This window comes from Mya arenaria, chromosome 2 (assembly GCF_026914265.1).
Source record: "Mya arenaria isolate MELC-2E11 chromosome 2, ASM2691426v1".
Lineage (NCBI taxonomy): Eukaryota > Metazoa > Mollusca > Bivalvia > Myida > Myidae > Mya > Mya arenaria.
Window position 1 is genome coordinate 16,136,640 of NC_069123.1, and position 18,597 is coordinate 16,155,236.

The window sequence follows — 18,597 nt, forward strand, 5'->3', positions numbered from 1 at the left end:
AATCTTCTTCCAAGTGATTACCCTTAGTACAATTGTGTAACAAAGTGACTTAACACGCTGAAACATTCCTATCGACCCAAAAACGGTTTTAAAGGTAACACAATTTTAATAAAATCTATAGGACTGAAATAATATAATAAAAAGGACTGAAAGCTTTAGCTATGTAAGGACGCCATGTTCAACTTTATATTTTTTATGAGGCAAATACTCTTCAAAGTATTGCCATTATATCCACGGTTTAATTAAGATCCAAGCAATTCATTGCGTCTATCAGAGGAATGCAGACAGCTTTTGATGAGCATTGTCATTTTTGTCTGGAAATCAAAAAGATGAAGCTGTTAATCTAAAAGATAATAGATTGAGTCGTGCACATACTGACATATTTCCAACAACGATAAAACTGTCTTTAGATGTCAGGAAATATTGGAGAATATATTCAAAAACATTGCAAGAAGGAACTTTAACTGCCCAACAAGCAGCTGGAAACTTTTTAATTTTACGAATTTTCTTTAAAAAGATGACCATAAAAATCGTGATGAGCAATACTGGTAGCAATCAGCGCGTTAGGGCTAATATAAGTTTATCATGACCATTAACAGATTGTGAGAAAGTTTTCCTTCAAAAGTTTACTGCGAAAGCCGATTGTTTTACATCTGTGCATGTGCTAGGAACATCTCCATGTAAAGAAGAGTCATTAATATTATAAATATTATACATTGTATTATATATAATCATTCTAAAGTCAGTGTTGCTAGTAAATTTTCCATAAAAAACGTCCTGGACATGTTTTAAGCGCGTGTAAACTTTAAAGTTGTATGCTATTATAAACGTAAAAATACTTCAGAAGAATTGGTAAATTATTGTATATAATACTATATAACCATGTGCAAATTCTTGACCTCGTGACCACACAGTTACACGGACATCCGCCTTGCCAGTATTGCATGGGCATGTGTGTATGAGACACATTAACCAAACACTATATTCTTTAATTTAGAATGTTTCATGAAAGCCAACTGTTTCGCCTATCCATAGATCTAAAAATGTCAAAAGTGTTCCAACTTTATATTCTTATAATCAGTAGCCAGGTCAAGAGAGATGTTCAAGTTCTGCATACAAAGGCATAAAAAATCAACATCGTTGTCAAGTAGTGTCATCTTGTTTCGGACTATACTTGCAAGACAATATCAATGACGGAAGACAGCACATTTTGTTTTCAGTATGTTTAATGCTTTTCTTCAAATATTATAGACATGGTGACTACTGTTATAACAATATTCATCGAACTTCACAGAAAACCATACAGTTGCTACTTCAATTTAAACCATCGAAAAGCAATTAAAACCCTTGAAACCACACTGTAACTAGTCAGTTACCAACAAAGACGCATTTAATGATAACCTGGTTGTAACAGTAGCAACTCTGATGATAAAACATCACTGATACGCGTATTGGTTTCCCATCTATTATTGTTTGTGTTTTGGTTAAGAAAATTTGGAAATCTTCCTTAAAAAATAATGCATAAATGACCATGGCTTTTTGTTGATAAACTCTAACCCAAATATAAGAATAATTGCTCGAGAGCTTTAGCCCGAGTGTATTTTTATCTCTCGTGGAATTATCAACCGTAAGCCATGGTAAACCTTGTATTATCTAATATGTTACTCATTGTCATTGATTTGAACCGATTTCCAACACTATGTTGTGGAATGATATAGGCGTTGATTAGCTGCATCATTTTCTAAAATAGTAAGCATGAAAGGTAAGTGTGATATAACAATTAGGTTTTGAAAAGCATCAGCTATGAAAATAAACGAGTAATTGGAAAAAAGCAAACCATATTCGCGTGTTTTTGGAAATAAACGGCAATATTTCCATATTTTAAATAGTTTATGTCTTAACATCTGCTGATTTTGACGTACTGATATTTCAATATGTGAACACGGCTAGGGACCATAAAACCTAGGAGCAGTTTCATAAGAATCTGGGCTTGAAGGAATCTAGCCATTCGCTGGAATATCATTGTCTCACTGTTTTTGATGACCTTCACCGAATGCAAACTGTCTGTTAATGTAGTATCACAGGATGAAAATATGTGCGTTTCCTGTGGTATATTACTTTAACTAGTAGTACCACGTTAATTTTGATTAATTGCGTATTTAAATCACTCATCAGAATTAATTGAATAAATAGAACAATGAAAACTGTAGGTTTAAGCACAGTAGCTACAGGTTAACGAAGAACCTATTTTAGTGCTCAAGAAACACTAAACGACATAATCAAAATGTGCAAAACAACACAGAGAGACACATGCATCAGACTCTCTAATTAAACCACAAACTTTAAATTGCGATTACATTTAATTCAAATGAATTATGTTAGTTCTGATTAGCTATCATACTTTACAAATCTATCTTAAAATGTTTGTATGATATACAACAAGAAACACATATCAACTTTAAATCATATTAAAAACATTCTATTTTGCAATAGTACAATCCTGGTTTTACTTTGTTCACGATATTTCAAGCATTATATAATTGTATACACATTGTTTCTTTGAGTGGGATCTGCCCGCGCCAATTGGTTGTATTGGACTTGACTCCCGCCATAAGGCAATCTCAATTACATTGTATTTAAGTGTAATAATCTTAGTCGTGAGGGCGTCAATGATATTTAAAGAATTCAGAACACGACAGCCAAATAACTCTGTTACAATTACAAAAACTATCTGGACGTACATATAAACTTTGTTCAATAAATGAAGCTATATAATAGTAGAAGTAGTGGTAGTGGTAGCGGTAGCGGTAGCGGTAATAATAATAATTATTTTTTTAATAATATCATTAGGCCACAACAAATTGATCATTTGTTCTACGGATTTTGCCCAAAAAAAGTAGGAGCGAGCGAGCGAAAAAAAAAATACTTTTTTTTTAAATTTAAGGCAATTCAGAGGCGAGCGCAAGGCGAAAAATAAAATAAAAAAGTTTATTTCTTACTAAATTTATCATGCAATATGTCAAGAAATGCTTTTTAATTGCAAACATAGGTTCTTAGTCTAAATATAAATGAAAAGGTTTTGATTGTATCACATGAAAATCTGTCTTAATATATAACAAATGGCAATAAGATCCAGTGCTTTACTATTACTTAAGACACTGCCGATTAAATTGCGGGACAACACAATTGAAGCAGTATTAAACAAATCTGCAAATGTGGCACCGGTCATTATATTAGAGCAGGTGGTGGAATAAAGATGTTTCCCTTCCAATACCTCGCCTTTACCACGAACCAATGGTTTATAGGTCACGACACCCTCCATAGCTATAATGCCCGTAAGAAACAGGCCACTTTAATAACAGGCCACTTTACTACAAATCGATCAAAGAAAACAAGTGGATAAGAACAAAGAATTGACAAAATTAAAACAGTCATTTTACTTATAAAAGGTTTTATTTTCTGATTTTACTGATGTTATTTTTATACTGTACATGTATGTGTAATGCACTAGTCAATTGTAACCACGACCCACAAGGTCCGGGGAATAGCGGGGACTTCTATCTCCGGTATACCCCCGGTCCTGGGGGGGGGGGGGGGGGGCATGGTTACAATTGAATGGTGCATAAATACAGACTGTTTCTGAAACATTTACAAGTCCTATTTTTATCAATTACGAGTATAAAACTGAGAAATGCATTTTAGAATTTAAAAAATAACCCACGAAAACATGTTCATTTGTTGTAAGTCGAGTGTCCGTGTATTTTAGTATAAGTTTTGCACTCAAAATCTGATTTAGTTATTATTTAACACTAAATTTTGAGTACAAAACAATGAATTACTTAAAACACACATAAATAATTTTTGCCTTCGACGCTGTGAAACTGTTGTTGTTTACTGAAAACTATAATCCATTGACTATGACACTGATTTTCAATTAAAAATGTGTATTTTACATTAACGAAAACTGAAAGTATGTATCCTGCAAATTAATACCGGAAATAGATAACAACGGTGCGTCCTGCAAAATATTCCCGACAAAAAAGACTGTCAACAAATATCGGCTGTTTTGCGGTTACCCGGACCTGATTTTGTCCTGATACGAGGAAAGTTTGCTCGCGGAGAAGGTAAAGCATGGAAATACCTTCAAAAAAAGGCGAAGTCGACGTTGCAGGTTCAAATTTTAAGTAAAAAAACTTCAGAAAATAGAGGAAATTCAGAAGTTAAAAAAAATTAAATAATATGGGCGGCCAAATAGTAAGTGCGGGCGCAAAAAAAAAGTTTTTTTTATTTATTTTTTTCGTTTTTTCGAATTTTAGGTGCGGCAAATCAGACGAACAAATGATCAATTTGTTGTGGCCTTAAGAACATGTTCTCATTTTGTTTGGTAATGTTCTCATTTTATATACATGTATATGTATGTCAATATACTTATAAAAAGTGTGTGAACTGTGAAATGCATGTGTGTGTTTAGTTGTAAGATTGTATAATATGAACATTGAGTACACCAAACCACATTTTCCGAATTATTGGCCGTCACTTTATGAAGCAAGTTCAAGATTTAATCTCGACAGGTTCACAAACTAGAGGCAAGTTTTGAATTTAGGTGCACTTTTCCCTAGAGCATTGACATTTTCCTTTTTAATTTACAGTGCGTTCTTCTTGGGAAATAATGTCAACATGTAAACACATCATTGTGTCCAGAGATATATTTTGTCGTTTTAGAAGTAACATGACGAAATGAAGATTTCAATCTGCTTCAGTTTCTTCACTTAACCGTCGTTATAAGGAGATCACACAAGTCGCGATTCACGCTCGTTCACGCTTGTTGTGTTTATGTTAATTAACTCGGTTAGTGAGTACTATTTATACTACGGTGACCTGTGATTTCGGGACACAAAACTTCATTACACTCTTAGAATTAGTCCTTATTCAGCAATGTCAAGTTATTCAGTTTTGATCTCAAAAAGTACATCAACTGGTTCACATTTGGGTTTCTGCTCATTCGCGGGCTATAACATAATACCCTGGGCTTTGCTCGCCAATAATCAATAGTTGTTTCGGAGAATGCTTATAACAAAGCATGTGATGAATGACGTGGTTTCAAGCGACAAAGGCCAAAACGTTATATAAAACTTTCTTGTATCAATTCTGAAATATTTTACAAGTGGAGGACTATGGAATTACATTCCGCTAACCAACACCTTTTGATTGTATGTACATCTTCAACATACCTCTTGACCCTCCCCTTCCCTTCCCAATAACCCATTCTCGTTTATTCTCTCTCCTTACACATTATCCTCACCCGACCCGTATCCATCTGTCTTAGGTTCTTGCTTTTTAGTAAATGTTTTAACATTAACCTGACAAGGATCATTTATTCCTAAAACATTGTAACTGAAGTATTCAAGTCATTTTTTGTACCAGTTATCACATACTCACATACAACACATCACATACTCATAAGCAGTTGGAAGGAATGATAGAAAAGCGACATGGCATACGCTTTTACCTCTTTTAGTATTGGCAAATCTTAATCATTAAACGTTTATCAGGTCTACTGCCATCAAAAGCGTCAACAATCAAATATAAACATTGTTTAGTGATATAAGGCAAGGATCCAAGCTCAACTAAGGCCATACCAAATTGTGCTTTGTGTAAAGCGTAAACCCTTAGTACAAAAAACTTATATTGCTATCTTGCATAACACAAACGAACCCCCCGAAAAAAACTAAATGAGTGACATACTCAAATGAATATAGACACCAGAGCCTACTTAGTCTTATCTAAATTTGATTGTAATCATATGGGCATCTTTATATGTGCATACACTTTACACATTAATTGAATGAAATGAACAATCAAATTAAAACTTAAAACCAAAAACTACGTATATATACGGTTTCAATTAATGTTTTAATGAACCTATATTTTTAACCAAATAATAGCATAAATGAATAATTATCTTTTGCAAAAGGTTAAGTGCAAAACATTGAAGTCTACGTCTAGGCATGTTTCATATTTAGTCCAGCTATCAGTCAGTGCATGCACGCGCATTGATAAAAGAAGGGCCACAGCGTACAGACAAAGCAAAAAACACGACCTACATATAACGAAGGATAACGTCAAGAGCAATTGCAGACCATTACCACAACTTCGTCTGTACATCGTCTGCTAATTCCTTCACACGGCAAGGTAAAAATATGTTTGACAAAATACTATCGGCGGTAATTGATATGTAACAAAAACACACCTGACTTGGATATTCTTTGCAAAACTGAGAAAGATTCTTAATACTTCACTGTTTTGTACAGGTACAAGGATGCGGTTCGAGATTGTAGTCACCCTGAGCATTTTTGTAACAACATTTGGACAAACCACTCGTAAGACTTACCATGATATGCTGTATATTATTTTGCATTTCATTATTTAACATTAAGTATCAAACATTAACATATTTCATTACATTTTGATTGAAGTCCAGATAATTTAAGTATTTAAAATGTTTGATGATACTTAATAACCATACAGTCGAATCCCGTTCGAGCCAAGCAAGAATGCTTTCATTTAGGGTAAAGAAATCGGTCCCACCTCCAGTTCGAGCTAACTGTGAAATCGAGCCAAGCAAGTTCGAGCCAACGGGGTTCTACTGTACTCTTAAACAAACTATATTGGTCGTAGTGTATTTCAACCTGCATAAACATAAGTGGGAAAAGCTAACTTAACCTCGACACCAATTTCAAATGTGTGACAAATAAAGTTCTCTATCACCATATGTCTGTGTCCCAGCACCAACCCAGGTACCTTGTGGTGTTCCTGTGATACAGCCGGTAACCACCAGGATTGTCGGCGGAACTACTGCTGTGCCAGGATCCTGGCCATATGTCGTATGTCGCACATTTCTTTGGCATTTTTTTTTATTTTATTTACTATTCAAACATTGCAAGTTATGAACAAACGGAATACAATTGTTGCACAAATTTTACCAAAAAAAAATCTAAAACAAGATTTTATGAAATAACAGTTATTTTTGTCATATTTAAACATAGTTCTTTTTTATTACGAATTTTATTCTTATTACGTTCTTACAGACATCCAAACATAGGGAGTACAACAAAAATAGAAAAACACACTTATCAATAAAGAAAATAAAACAAAATGTATACAAAAAACATTTCCGAAAGAACGAACTATATTAAAGTCATAGCCTTTATTTACCTGTTGGAGTTGTTACAAATTCCATGAAGTACGCATATTCATTACGATTTAAAATGAGTAGTAACTTCTGTACTTAAGTACTTGTGCTTAAAATTATGTAACGGAAATGACAGCGGAAATGACGTCATCATAACAAGTCGTAAAAAAATGACGCTCTTATTAATTTCAACAAAAAATAAATTATTTTAACGCTATTTCTCAAGCAAAATTAAAAAAAAAAAATGATATCAAACGATGTCAAATTAAAATTCACGTCTTATGGTTTAAATTTTATCAAAATGGATTGTGTTATCATTGAAAAACTTCAAATTGCCTTGACGTCGGCGCAGGTAATCAAGAGTGACGAAGATTGAAATGGCTGCCCAAGGCTTTTCGGGATGTCAGAACTTTAACTTCAAAGAAGAAAATCAATCAAGGTGTTGTGTTTCCTAGAGAGGCTTGTTTACATTTAAAGAAGTTCATTATTATTTCAAGAAGAAACCAGAAAGCAAACAGACAGATTTTAAAATGGATATGTTAAAGACGCTTTTAATATTGACATCTTACCTACTTCGATTCGCTGAAGAAGACAATTCATGTAAATATAAAGTGTACCATTATTCAGACGTCAATTGGATTTCCGACACTGTTGAAATATTACCAGTTTCATATGGCCAACTTACTTTTTATCAGCATTTTACCAGTTTGTATGCCACTAATACGAAGAAGATCACTCAGTCGTGCTATTCTATAAAAAGACATGATAGCTTTTTATCGGTATGCTTACTTTTATGTGGCGATGTTCACCTATGTCCAGGACCTGCAAATGGAAGTGATATATCTGACAATTACAAGGCATTTACCAAACGTGGCCTTCATTTTATTCATGTAAATGTGCGAAGTCTCCAGCCCAAATTGGATGAAATTCGGATTATCTCACGTCAAACAAAGGCAGCATGCATATGTATCACAGAAACTTGGCTAGACGACACGGTTCCGGATGCTGAAATTTCACTTAACAATTACTTCAACGAAAAGATAAAAATCGGCACGGTGGTGAAGTACTAATTTACATACGCAAAGACTTGTATACAGACCACCCCATCAAACAAACATTTATAGTCTTCTAGAGAGTTTGTGTTCAACAACTAGCCATTTTTCTGAGTATGAAACAATTTTGTTAGGCGATTTTAATGCTGATATCACTAAGACGTCAAAACCATGCACTCTGTTTTCTGCTTTTAGTTCTTTTATTGATATGTTTAATTTTACACAACTGATTTTACAAGGATATGTAGTACAACATCCTCTACTATAGATTTGATATTAGTGTCAGATCCGAATAATATTTCACAATCTGGAGTTATTGAAACAAGTTTCAGTGATCACAGCATCATTTTTTGTACGCGAAAGGTTTCTAAGTCATTTATTGGATCGCATAATAATATTACAACACGATCCATGAAATACTATAGTAAAGAAGAGTTTCAAGGAAACTTGTTAGCTGCTGACTGGACAAGTATTATTCTTTCTGATAACGCTTCTGAAGCTTGGGAATTTTTTGAGAATACTTTTATGTCAGTTGTTAACAATATTGCACCAGTTAAACAACTGCGTATTAAACAAAGAACGGAACCATGGATGAATTATGATATCCTAAATGCAATAAAACAGAGGGACTCAGCTTTTGAACAGTATCGAAAAGTCAGAAGTGAAAAAAATTATGGTACTTTTAAATCATTACGTAACAAAACACAGTATATTATTGATTCATCCAAGAAAAGCTTTTCACTGAGACTCTGGAAGAAAACAAAAATGATTCAAAATCTCTGTGGTCTATTCTTAAAAATATTGGCTTACCTTCTAAGAAAGGGTTATCTTCTTCAAGTTCCAATATTTGTCTTAATATTGGTATAGATATTTGTTTTGATAAGAAAACTATTGCCGACTCTTTTAACTCATTTTATACCACAGTTGCCTCTAAGCTTGTTGAAAAAATACCAGTTTGTGTAAATAAGTTTGGAAAAACTTTTGTGACAATTTTTTTTTTCCAATTTAGGCGTGTTGATAAATAGCTTTTCTTTTTCATTAGTTTCTGAAACTCAGATTTTGAAATATTTATCTCAGTAAGGTGCTAATAAGGCTACATGTTAAGATGGTATGTCTTTTCGTTTTTTAAAAGATGGAGCTTCTATTATTGCCGAACCTCCTGCTCATGTCATAAATTTATCCCTTATTCAAGGTGTGGTACCAGATGATCTTAAATCCGCTAGAGTAGTTCCCAACCGTCCGGTTTCTATTTTAGGTATTGTATCAAAGATTTATGAAAGGGTTGTATATGACCAAGTTGAATCATACTTCAAAGTAAACAAGTTATTGTATAAATTTCAGTCTGGGTTTAGAAGTGGCTACTCAACAGATACATGTCTAATTCATTTAACAGATTTCATAAGGATGGAAATGGACAAAGGTCACGTAGTAGGTATGATTCTGTTAGACCTCCATAAGGCTTTCGATACAGTCGACCACCCCATCGTTCTTATGAAGCTTCGATCAGCAGGACTTGGTGATGACATTTTAAGATGGTTTGAATCCTACCTTTCAGATAGAAAGCAACTGGTTGATGTCTCCAGTACACATTCTACTACTTCTACTATTACATGTGGAGTTCCACAGGGTTCCATACTAGGCCCTCTTTTATTTTTGATTAATGTAAACGATATGTCAGCCGTGGTTAAAAACAAGCTCTTGTTATACGCTGATGATTCTGGCATACTTGTTTCAGGTAAATGTAAGTTTTCTGTGGAAACGTCATTGAAAGATGACCTGCATCTTGTCAGTCACTGGTTGGTTGATAATAAGTTGTCACTTCATTTAGGCAAAACTGAGTCAATTTTATTTGGGTCTAAACATAAAATAAGGTCAAACTCAACACTTGATATTACATGTAATGGTACCACTATTGAACCAACTTCTGCTGTTAAATATCTTGGCGCAACTATTGATCAGACTCTATCTTTTGATTCTATGGCTCGTTCTATATTTAAAAAGGCTAATGCAAGATTGAAATATCTATATCGAAAGAAAGGTTACCTTACAAAACATACCAAGAAACTCCTTGTCATGGTCTTAATTCAATGACATTTTGAGTATGCCTGTTCGATGTGGTATCATGGTCTGACCAAGTTACTTAAAACCAAGCTCCAAACCACACAAAATAAACTCATGAGGTTTGTTTTGGATCTAGATGCAAGGTCCCACATTGGCCCAGAACACTTTAAATTACTCAACTGGTTACCTGTCAACAAACGTGTAGACCAGATAAGTTTGGGTCATGTCTTTAGAATAAAAAATGGCATAGCCCCGGACTACATGGGAGACAATTTTATCTCCCAAGATACTGTGCACACACACAGGACAAGGTTATGTCAGAAAGGGGCTTATGCTGTTCCAGAGGTCAAAGGTTTTGGGTTAAAGTCCTTCTTCTTTTCTGGTATTTCCTTATGGAACAAGTTGCCATCTTGTATCGCACAGACTAAGAAATTACCTGTTTTTAAATTGCTAGTAACGAATCTTTTTTTAGATAATTTGGCATAATTAGTTATGCTATTAAAAGGTTTTTTCATTTATTTATTCAAAGATTTTCAGTAAAGGAACTATTTTAACTTAACCCCGCATTTTATAAGTACTACATACTGTCATATTCATACTATATTGTGATAATTATATTTAACTTTCTCAACTTATAACTTTACGTTACTAAATTATGTGAAGTGACTGTGATACAACTAAGGCAATATTTATTTTAATGCATAAAGACTAACTTTTGATATATTTGTAAAATTTCGAATACAGCTATATTATTACTTAAATATGCAAAGCCTCCCTATACCAAGCCACCAAAACAAAGGACCACAATGGAAATAAAAGTTTTGTCTTTTTTGTGTCATTCTTGGTTCGGTGTGCCTGTCATGGCTATTGAAAATATCATGTATGTATAATGTTATTTACTATACATGTTGTTTATTTTAAATGTCCATGTATGTGCATTCCTTACTGAAATAAATCTATCTATCTATCTATAAACGACAACAAAGGTTTGAAGCATAGCTGAATTCGTTACGTCATATATCATTGGTTAATTAACATTGCGCTGATCCAATCAGAGCTCAATACTGAAATAAACAATGACGTCATAGCTTCTTTCAAGTTATACAATATGGACGCCAAGCTTTAGTTTACAAAGGTCTTGACGAATGTAATTATTATGTAGTGACATTTATGGTGACACTCGTGTTCACTTTTAAAAAATAAACATGTACGTTCAGAGTTATTAACAAGCTACTTAATATACAGAACGCAGCTCCGTAGAGCAGACATTAGAGTAGATTGGTAATGTAAATTAGTTCGTTTACCACCGCAGTTCTAACAGCGCATGTGTTGATAGGCCTGTGCGCGCACTCATTCGTCAAAGGTTTAAAAATGTTATGTCGATCTGCCGATGGTAAATTCCGAGATACGGTTATAAAAGTCTGCGGCCTACAGCCTATATTGAATGCACCTACTACATGGATTTTCTGTTTCACCTTCAGGTTATGATAACGGACCCCCAGGGCTACATCATTGGGTCTGGGGCCATACTCCACCCTCACGTAATTCTGACCGCCGCACAAAACTTCGTTCTGTAAGGGTTTTTTTCGTAACAAAAATAGGTGAGGAATCACGTGACGTAAAGGGGTTCTCACATAGGTCACCACGGGTCAAAACCTATGAAAAACAAACAAGTTAGTGACCTTATTTTCTTAAGAACTTTTGTTACAGAAAAGATAAGAAAATATTTCCTAGCCTATACAAGACTTTTCTATCAGAAATTATCGTCATATAGTTGTTTGTTTACATCGGTTGTGGTCCGTGGTGACCCATGTGAGAACCCCTCTAAGTCACGTGATTTCCCGCCCGACCTTACTTAATCTAAAATTTCGTTTATATATGTCTTGTGTTAAATGTGATTTTGTTAACTAGATTATATTGCCAAGATTTAACAAAAATCACCAAGTGTGCTTTAATGCATGATTCATGGATGTTGCTAGGCCGGGTTTCGTTGTTTCTGAACAAACTCTGCACTTATGGAGGTTATATGCCGGAGAATACAACATCAGCACTAGAGATCCGCACGAGAAATTCTACCACATTCAGCGCATACTTATCCATAAAAACTACAGCACGTCCACCCTGGAAAATGACGTGGCTCTCATCCTGACAAGAGAACCGATCGTGTATGTTACTATTTTTTAAACTTATTTATTCTAAAACGATTGTGAAACTATTTATTACAACATAGTATTAATCACTCTCAATGGCACGATGTTACGCCGCAAACATATGGCATTGTGGTGTAGGGGGAGAGCAGAGTACCCGGAGGAAACCAATTGTCCAGTTGATGACCTCAACATAAACTTACTTTCGCCGACGCCGAGAATCGAATCCAGGACGCCTTTATGGGAAGAGAGTGCGCTAACAAGGCAAAAGGAGGCCTAGTGACCTAAGACCTAATCAAGATTATGTTTAAATGCACAGGGCTATCGTCACAAAGCAAATTGTGACCAATATTAAGTTAACCTCTGCATCGGGATGGATAGGCCATGGGTTTCCTACAATGCTATTAGGAATAAAACTTTCTGTCTTACACTGTCTTAATGCAATATTACACTGTCATAATGCACGTAACACTGTCATCATGCAACATTACACTGCCATCTTACAACATAACACTGTCATCTTGCAACATGACACTGCCATCATGCAACATAACACTGTCATCATGCAACATTACACTGCCATCATGCGACATAACACTGTCATCATGCAACATTACACTGCCATCATGCAACATAACACTGTCATCATGCAACATTACACTGCCATCTTACAACATAACACTGTCATCATGCAACATGACACTGCCATCATGCAACATAACACTGTCATCATGCAACATTACACTGCCATCATGCGACATAACACTGTCATCATGCAACATTTTACTGCCATAATGCAACATAACACTGTCATCATGCAACATTACACTGGCATCATGCAACATTTCACTGGCATCATGCAACATTACACTGTCATCATGCAACAATACACTGACATCATGCAACATAACACTGTCATCATGCAACATTACACTGTCATCATGCAACATTACACTGTCATCATGCAACATTACACTGTCATCATGCAACATTACACGGCCATCATGCAACATTACTCCGTCATCATGCAACATTACACCGTCATCATGCAACATTACACGGCAATCATGCAACATTACACTGCCATCAGTGATCATCACCAATCTGATGCCAATGTTTATATAAAAGTGGCATTGAAGATGCGAGTGTTTACTTTTACAAATAACATATCTGTTTCTCACATAAAGGTGTTTCTCTTTTATTCCCTCAGATTTAACGACCACACCCGGCCAGCTTGCCTGCCGGATTCCAGCCACACGTACACAGCTGGCGAGGTCTGCTATTTGGCAGGATGGGGAAGCACTCGCAGTTAGGGCTAGTTTAGATGCTAAAATCTTTAACCGTCTGTTAAAGCTGCACTCTCACAGATTGAGCGTTTTGACAACTTATTTATTTCTTGTCTTGGAATGAGCCAATTTTGGCGCATATGTCTTGAAACCAGTGATATAAAACTTCTGACAATATATCAGATCGCTCTGATCGTTCGAAATTGGTGCTGTATGTCTCAAAGGGTTACTAAATTTAATATTCGGCAGTTTTCTTAATAAATTGACATCTTTTCTATTGTTGTTGTTTCAGACACGGGTGATGAGGAGGTAATGAACCAGGTCGACATGCCGATCCTGGCCGACTCCGTGTGTGCCGGGCACTGGGACGACTTTCTACCCGATACCGAGCTATGTGCCGGACATGAAAACGGCGGGAAGGACTTCTGCGAGGTAAATATGTCATATGTACCATAATATATCTAGTGACCATGAATGCCGGTCACTGGACAACGTTATGGTTGACTCTGAAATAGGTGCTGGGCATGAAGACTTATGCGGGGTAAATATTTGATATAAACCATATATTTACCAAGTTACTAATGATCGAATTTGCCGGTCACTGGACAAGTTAATGGGTGACACAGAATACGTTTAAGTAATAAAAGGAAATAAGGAATAAGTTTAAACGTCTGGAATAGTCAGAGGACATGAAGTGAATTCTTAATGAATAAGAATGGGCGGATTGAGCGTAGCGAACGAGTCCTTCTTAATCATTAAGAATTCACTTCATGTCATCTAACTGACTTAGAATACAACCTCATTGGCTGATACTTTGTCGACGCCAAATCTGACACAGGGAGTGTGTATCAGATGATTGGCAGTAGGCGGACCTTTAAACACGCGCGTACATACACTATGCATACACTACTAACAGTTCTAGCATAGTGTTTCCAGATACAAATGTTCATATTTCAAAAGGTGCCGGTTCATGAAAAGTATAAATAGAAAGTAAATGACATAACATGGGTTTATCCTATTTTATTTGCAAAGCCGGTTTCGCTTCAAGCTCATGGCAGCAAATCACAATAACAAAAAGGATAAACCCCTGTTATGGTGAATTTATATCTATCGCTGTATAGATTTATTGCGTTGTACACACACGTTGTCCTATTTAATGGTATTAGCATTGTGTGTTATTGTGTTCATACGACTACAGTTGCCATACCATCGTTATTTGCAGGATGATATTGGAAGCCCTCTGATGTGTAAAGATTCAAACGGTGCCTGGTACATTCAGGGTATGTTACTTAATTTAATAAGTAGTTGTAGTGGTTGCATACAATACTTAATATATATCACGCCTCCATCATAAATGACGCAACGCCATTGGTCCAAAACTGGTCACGCGGTGACCCAATATTTTTCTATATTGGGTCACCAAATTTATATTGTACCAAAATGGCGTCTATTTTCCGATTTCGACCAATATTGCGATAAATAAATGAAACATTTTAACAGGTATTCGACGTGATATATACGTTACGGTGTTAGTAGGTGACCCAATATGTGATGTACGGGGCAAAGGTAACCATATCCGGGCTTCGCTCTCACCCGATATGGTTTCCTTTGCCCCGTATCGACTCACCTTCTAACCCCGTAACTTATTATATCTAAATTGCCTTTTCTTGATAACCTATTGATTCAAACTTTCTGAGCTTCACATGAGCTTCACATCCCTCGCGCATGCGTAATGAATGTGTTTAGCTGTCAGGTGTGATGCCATATCTTATATTATTTAACACTTCACTTAATACGTATGACGGACAAAACGTTTGTACCAGGGATGAGCTTGTATATCAAATAAATGGTGATAATTGATTATTAACATAGAGTATTTTTTTCGAAAGAGAGTAAGATTGTATTTCAATTTAGTCTTTTTTGCCCCCGAAGGTGGGCATAGTAAATCGCACCATCCGTACCGTCCGTCCGCCCGACCAGCTCAATTCCTCGTGTCCGGACTGTAACTTTCTTGTATGGACAGATTTTAAAATAACTCGCTACGTGTGTTCGACATACCAAGACGACGTGTCGCCTTCACGACCTCTGTTCCTACCTCTAAGGTCAAGGTCACACATAGTGTTTTTACTATGGAATACTGCACATAAGGATATAAAGTACAGGTGGGCATGTCCGAGCTAGAATTTTCTCTTGCATGGACACATTTCAAAACAACTTGTCACACGTTTCCGACATACCAAGACGACATGTCGCGTACAAGACCCGTGTCCCTACCACTAAAGTCCGTCCGTCCATTCGTCTCATCTCCTTTCTTCTTCCACACATTTACTACTAATTGCTTTTGTTTCCTCTCTATATAACCTTTGAATCATAATTGAGTAGCACTTCGTGTGCATTTGTCACTTACAGTGACATCTCTTGTTTTGTTTCTAAATGATATATTTGAGTTCACACGCAAATGGAACGTCTTCAACGTAGATAATGAATTTTATTTTCAATATCTCAACAGTGCTCGCTTTTTTAACAATCATCTCCTCAGACCTCTAAAGGGCATCTTTGGAATTGATAAACTGTCAACACGATATGAACAATTAAACGGCAGGCAGTTTTGGGCGGAGATTAATTTTGATCTAATCATCTAAAACTTGGTGTAGAAAATTAAAACTCGTCTGTCAAAACGGCCATGTGTTCTCACAGGACCTATATGTTGATTTCTGTTTTATTCAATTTATGAGGATATGTACAGAGAATGAAGACACTTTGTCATTATGTTTATCTTTTTTTTCTCCTTTATTTGTGTTTTCGTCCTATAGTGTACAATGATTCAATTATCATTATACTATATCAATGTTCGCTCATGATTTGTCACCAATTCAAAAAAACACCTTTTAGTAAACAAATATTGTGGTTTAAGTGGGTAGGGAACTCTCGCCGGTACAGTCAAGGACAAAGTAGAAAACAAAACCACAATAACAAGGATTCATACACATTTAAAAGGATAACTTAACCGGTTTAGTTCTAAATTGCGATCTCGTATACCGGTTAAGTCCTAGGTTGTGAACTCGTATACCGGTTATGTCTTAGGTTGTGAACTAGCGATCGTATACCGGTTAAGTCGTAGGTTGTGAACTCGTATACCGGTTAAGTCCTAGGTTGTGAACTCGTATACCGGTTAAGTCCAATGGTGTGATCTCGTATAACGGTTAAGTACTAGGTTGTGAATTGGTATACCGGTGAACTCCTAGGCTGTGGTCTCGTATACCGGTTAAGTCCAATGGTGTGATCTCGTATATCGGTTAAGTCCTAGGATGTGAACTCGTTTACCTACCAACTAACTCCTAGGCTAGGGTCTCGTATATCGGTTAAGTCCTAGGATGTGAACTCATTTACCTACCAGCTAACTCCTAGGCTGTGGTCTCGTATATCGGTTAAGTCCTAGGCTGTGGTCTCGTATATCGGTTAAGTCCTAGGTGTTGATCTAATATACCGGTATTGTCCAAAGTTGTGAACTCGTATACCGGTTTAGTGTGAGGTTGTTATCTCATATACCGGTTAAGTCCAAGGTTTTGAACTCGTATACGGGTTAGTCCTAGATTGCGATTTCGTATACCGGTTTAGTCTTAGGATACGACCTCATATACTGGTTAAATGCGAGGTTGTGATCTTGTATTCTGGCTAAGCCTTATGTTGTGATCTTGTGTACCGGTTTAGACCAAGGTTGTGATTTCATTAACCGGTTTAGTCCTAGGTTGTGTTTGTGTATACAACAGGTTAGTATTGATAGATTTCGATTAAGTGCAAGTTTGTGATTTTGTGAACGGGTAAAGTGAGATAATTTGATATACAAATTTTAGTGTGAGGTTGCGATCTTTCATTATGATTCCGTTATACTGGTTTTGTATGAGATTTTGATCTCGCTTACCGTTTAAGTGTGAGATTTTGATATCGTAAATGGGTTTAGTGTGTGGTTGTTATATCGTTAAGGAGTTTTGTGTGAGGTTCTGACCTCTTAAACATATTTAAAAACCCTTAGTGTTTTCACTGATCATCCAAAGGTGATATTTCCATTTATGTCTTTCTCGTAAAGTCTGTGTTTGCCTTTTATCCTTGTTTATAGTTGAAATGTTGGCTGCTGTGCTTGATTCTTTAGTCTCAATCTCATCTTCACATGTTATAAATTACATTAACTTCACAGGCCTTGCGTCGTCAGGGGGTAACTGCACGTTAGCGAATGAGCCTGGTATCTTCGAGGATGTAAGCCAATACACGGACTGGATCAAGGGGGTGATGACCGCAGCCGGCTACGACTATCAATACTAACTTCTTGAATTTCAGAAGTTGTCATTTAATGACTTTGTCTTAACGAATAAATAGCATCTATTAATAATTGATGATTAAGTTTTATTTCTGTCGGTCATATTGAAAAAACGTTAAAAAGTTGATAATATTTTGAAATTACTCGTAATGGCAAGAAAGTTCAAAGTTACTTTAGAGTTATTTGGAAAACAGAATTTTTAACTTTTATGAGTAACCTTTGTACTAAATGATTCCGAATAAACGTACGTACGTGAACCGTTTAAGTGAAAATATTGTGTAGATACTAATCAAGAAACACGCTTCTGTTACTGAAACCATGGAATTAAAGCAAAATAAGTCGTGCAGCCAACATTAATATAAATAATGGTTTGCTGCAGTAGAACAGTTTATCCCAACCCTCGCGTAGGGTGTTCTGCGGAAACTCGGTAAAACTCGTTTCCGCAAAACACCCTACGCGAGGGTTGGGATGAACCTATCTTACACTCTCGTCCATGGAAGATACTTATAAGCCGCTTGCAATTATATCAGTGTAATATGACTCT

General features: G+C 35.9%; 1 protein-coding gene across 1 annotated transcript; it reads left to right on the plus strand.

Annotated features, from left to right (window-relative positions):
- The first annotated feature begins 6,272 nt into the window (after positions 1-6,272).
- Positions 6,273-18,125, plus strand: LOC128223592 (plasma kallikrein-like). The gene is made up of 8 exons (XM_052932869.1): positions 6,273-6,380; positions 6,787-6,884; positions 11,787-11,878; positions 12,285-12,470; positions 13,663-13,760; positions 14,031-14,170; positions 14,961-15,018; positions 17,934-18,125. Exons 1-8 carry the CDS (start codon positions 6,320-6,322, stop codon positions 18,056-18,058), a joined length of 858 nt encoding a protein of 285 aa, XP_052788829.1. The 5' UTR covers positions 6,273-6,319; the 3' UTR covers positions 18,059-18,125.
- Positions 18,126-18,597: the final 472 nt, after the last annotated feature.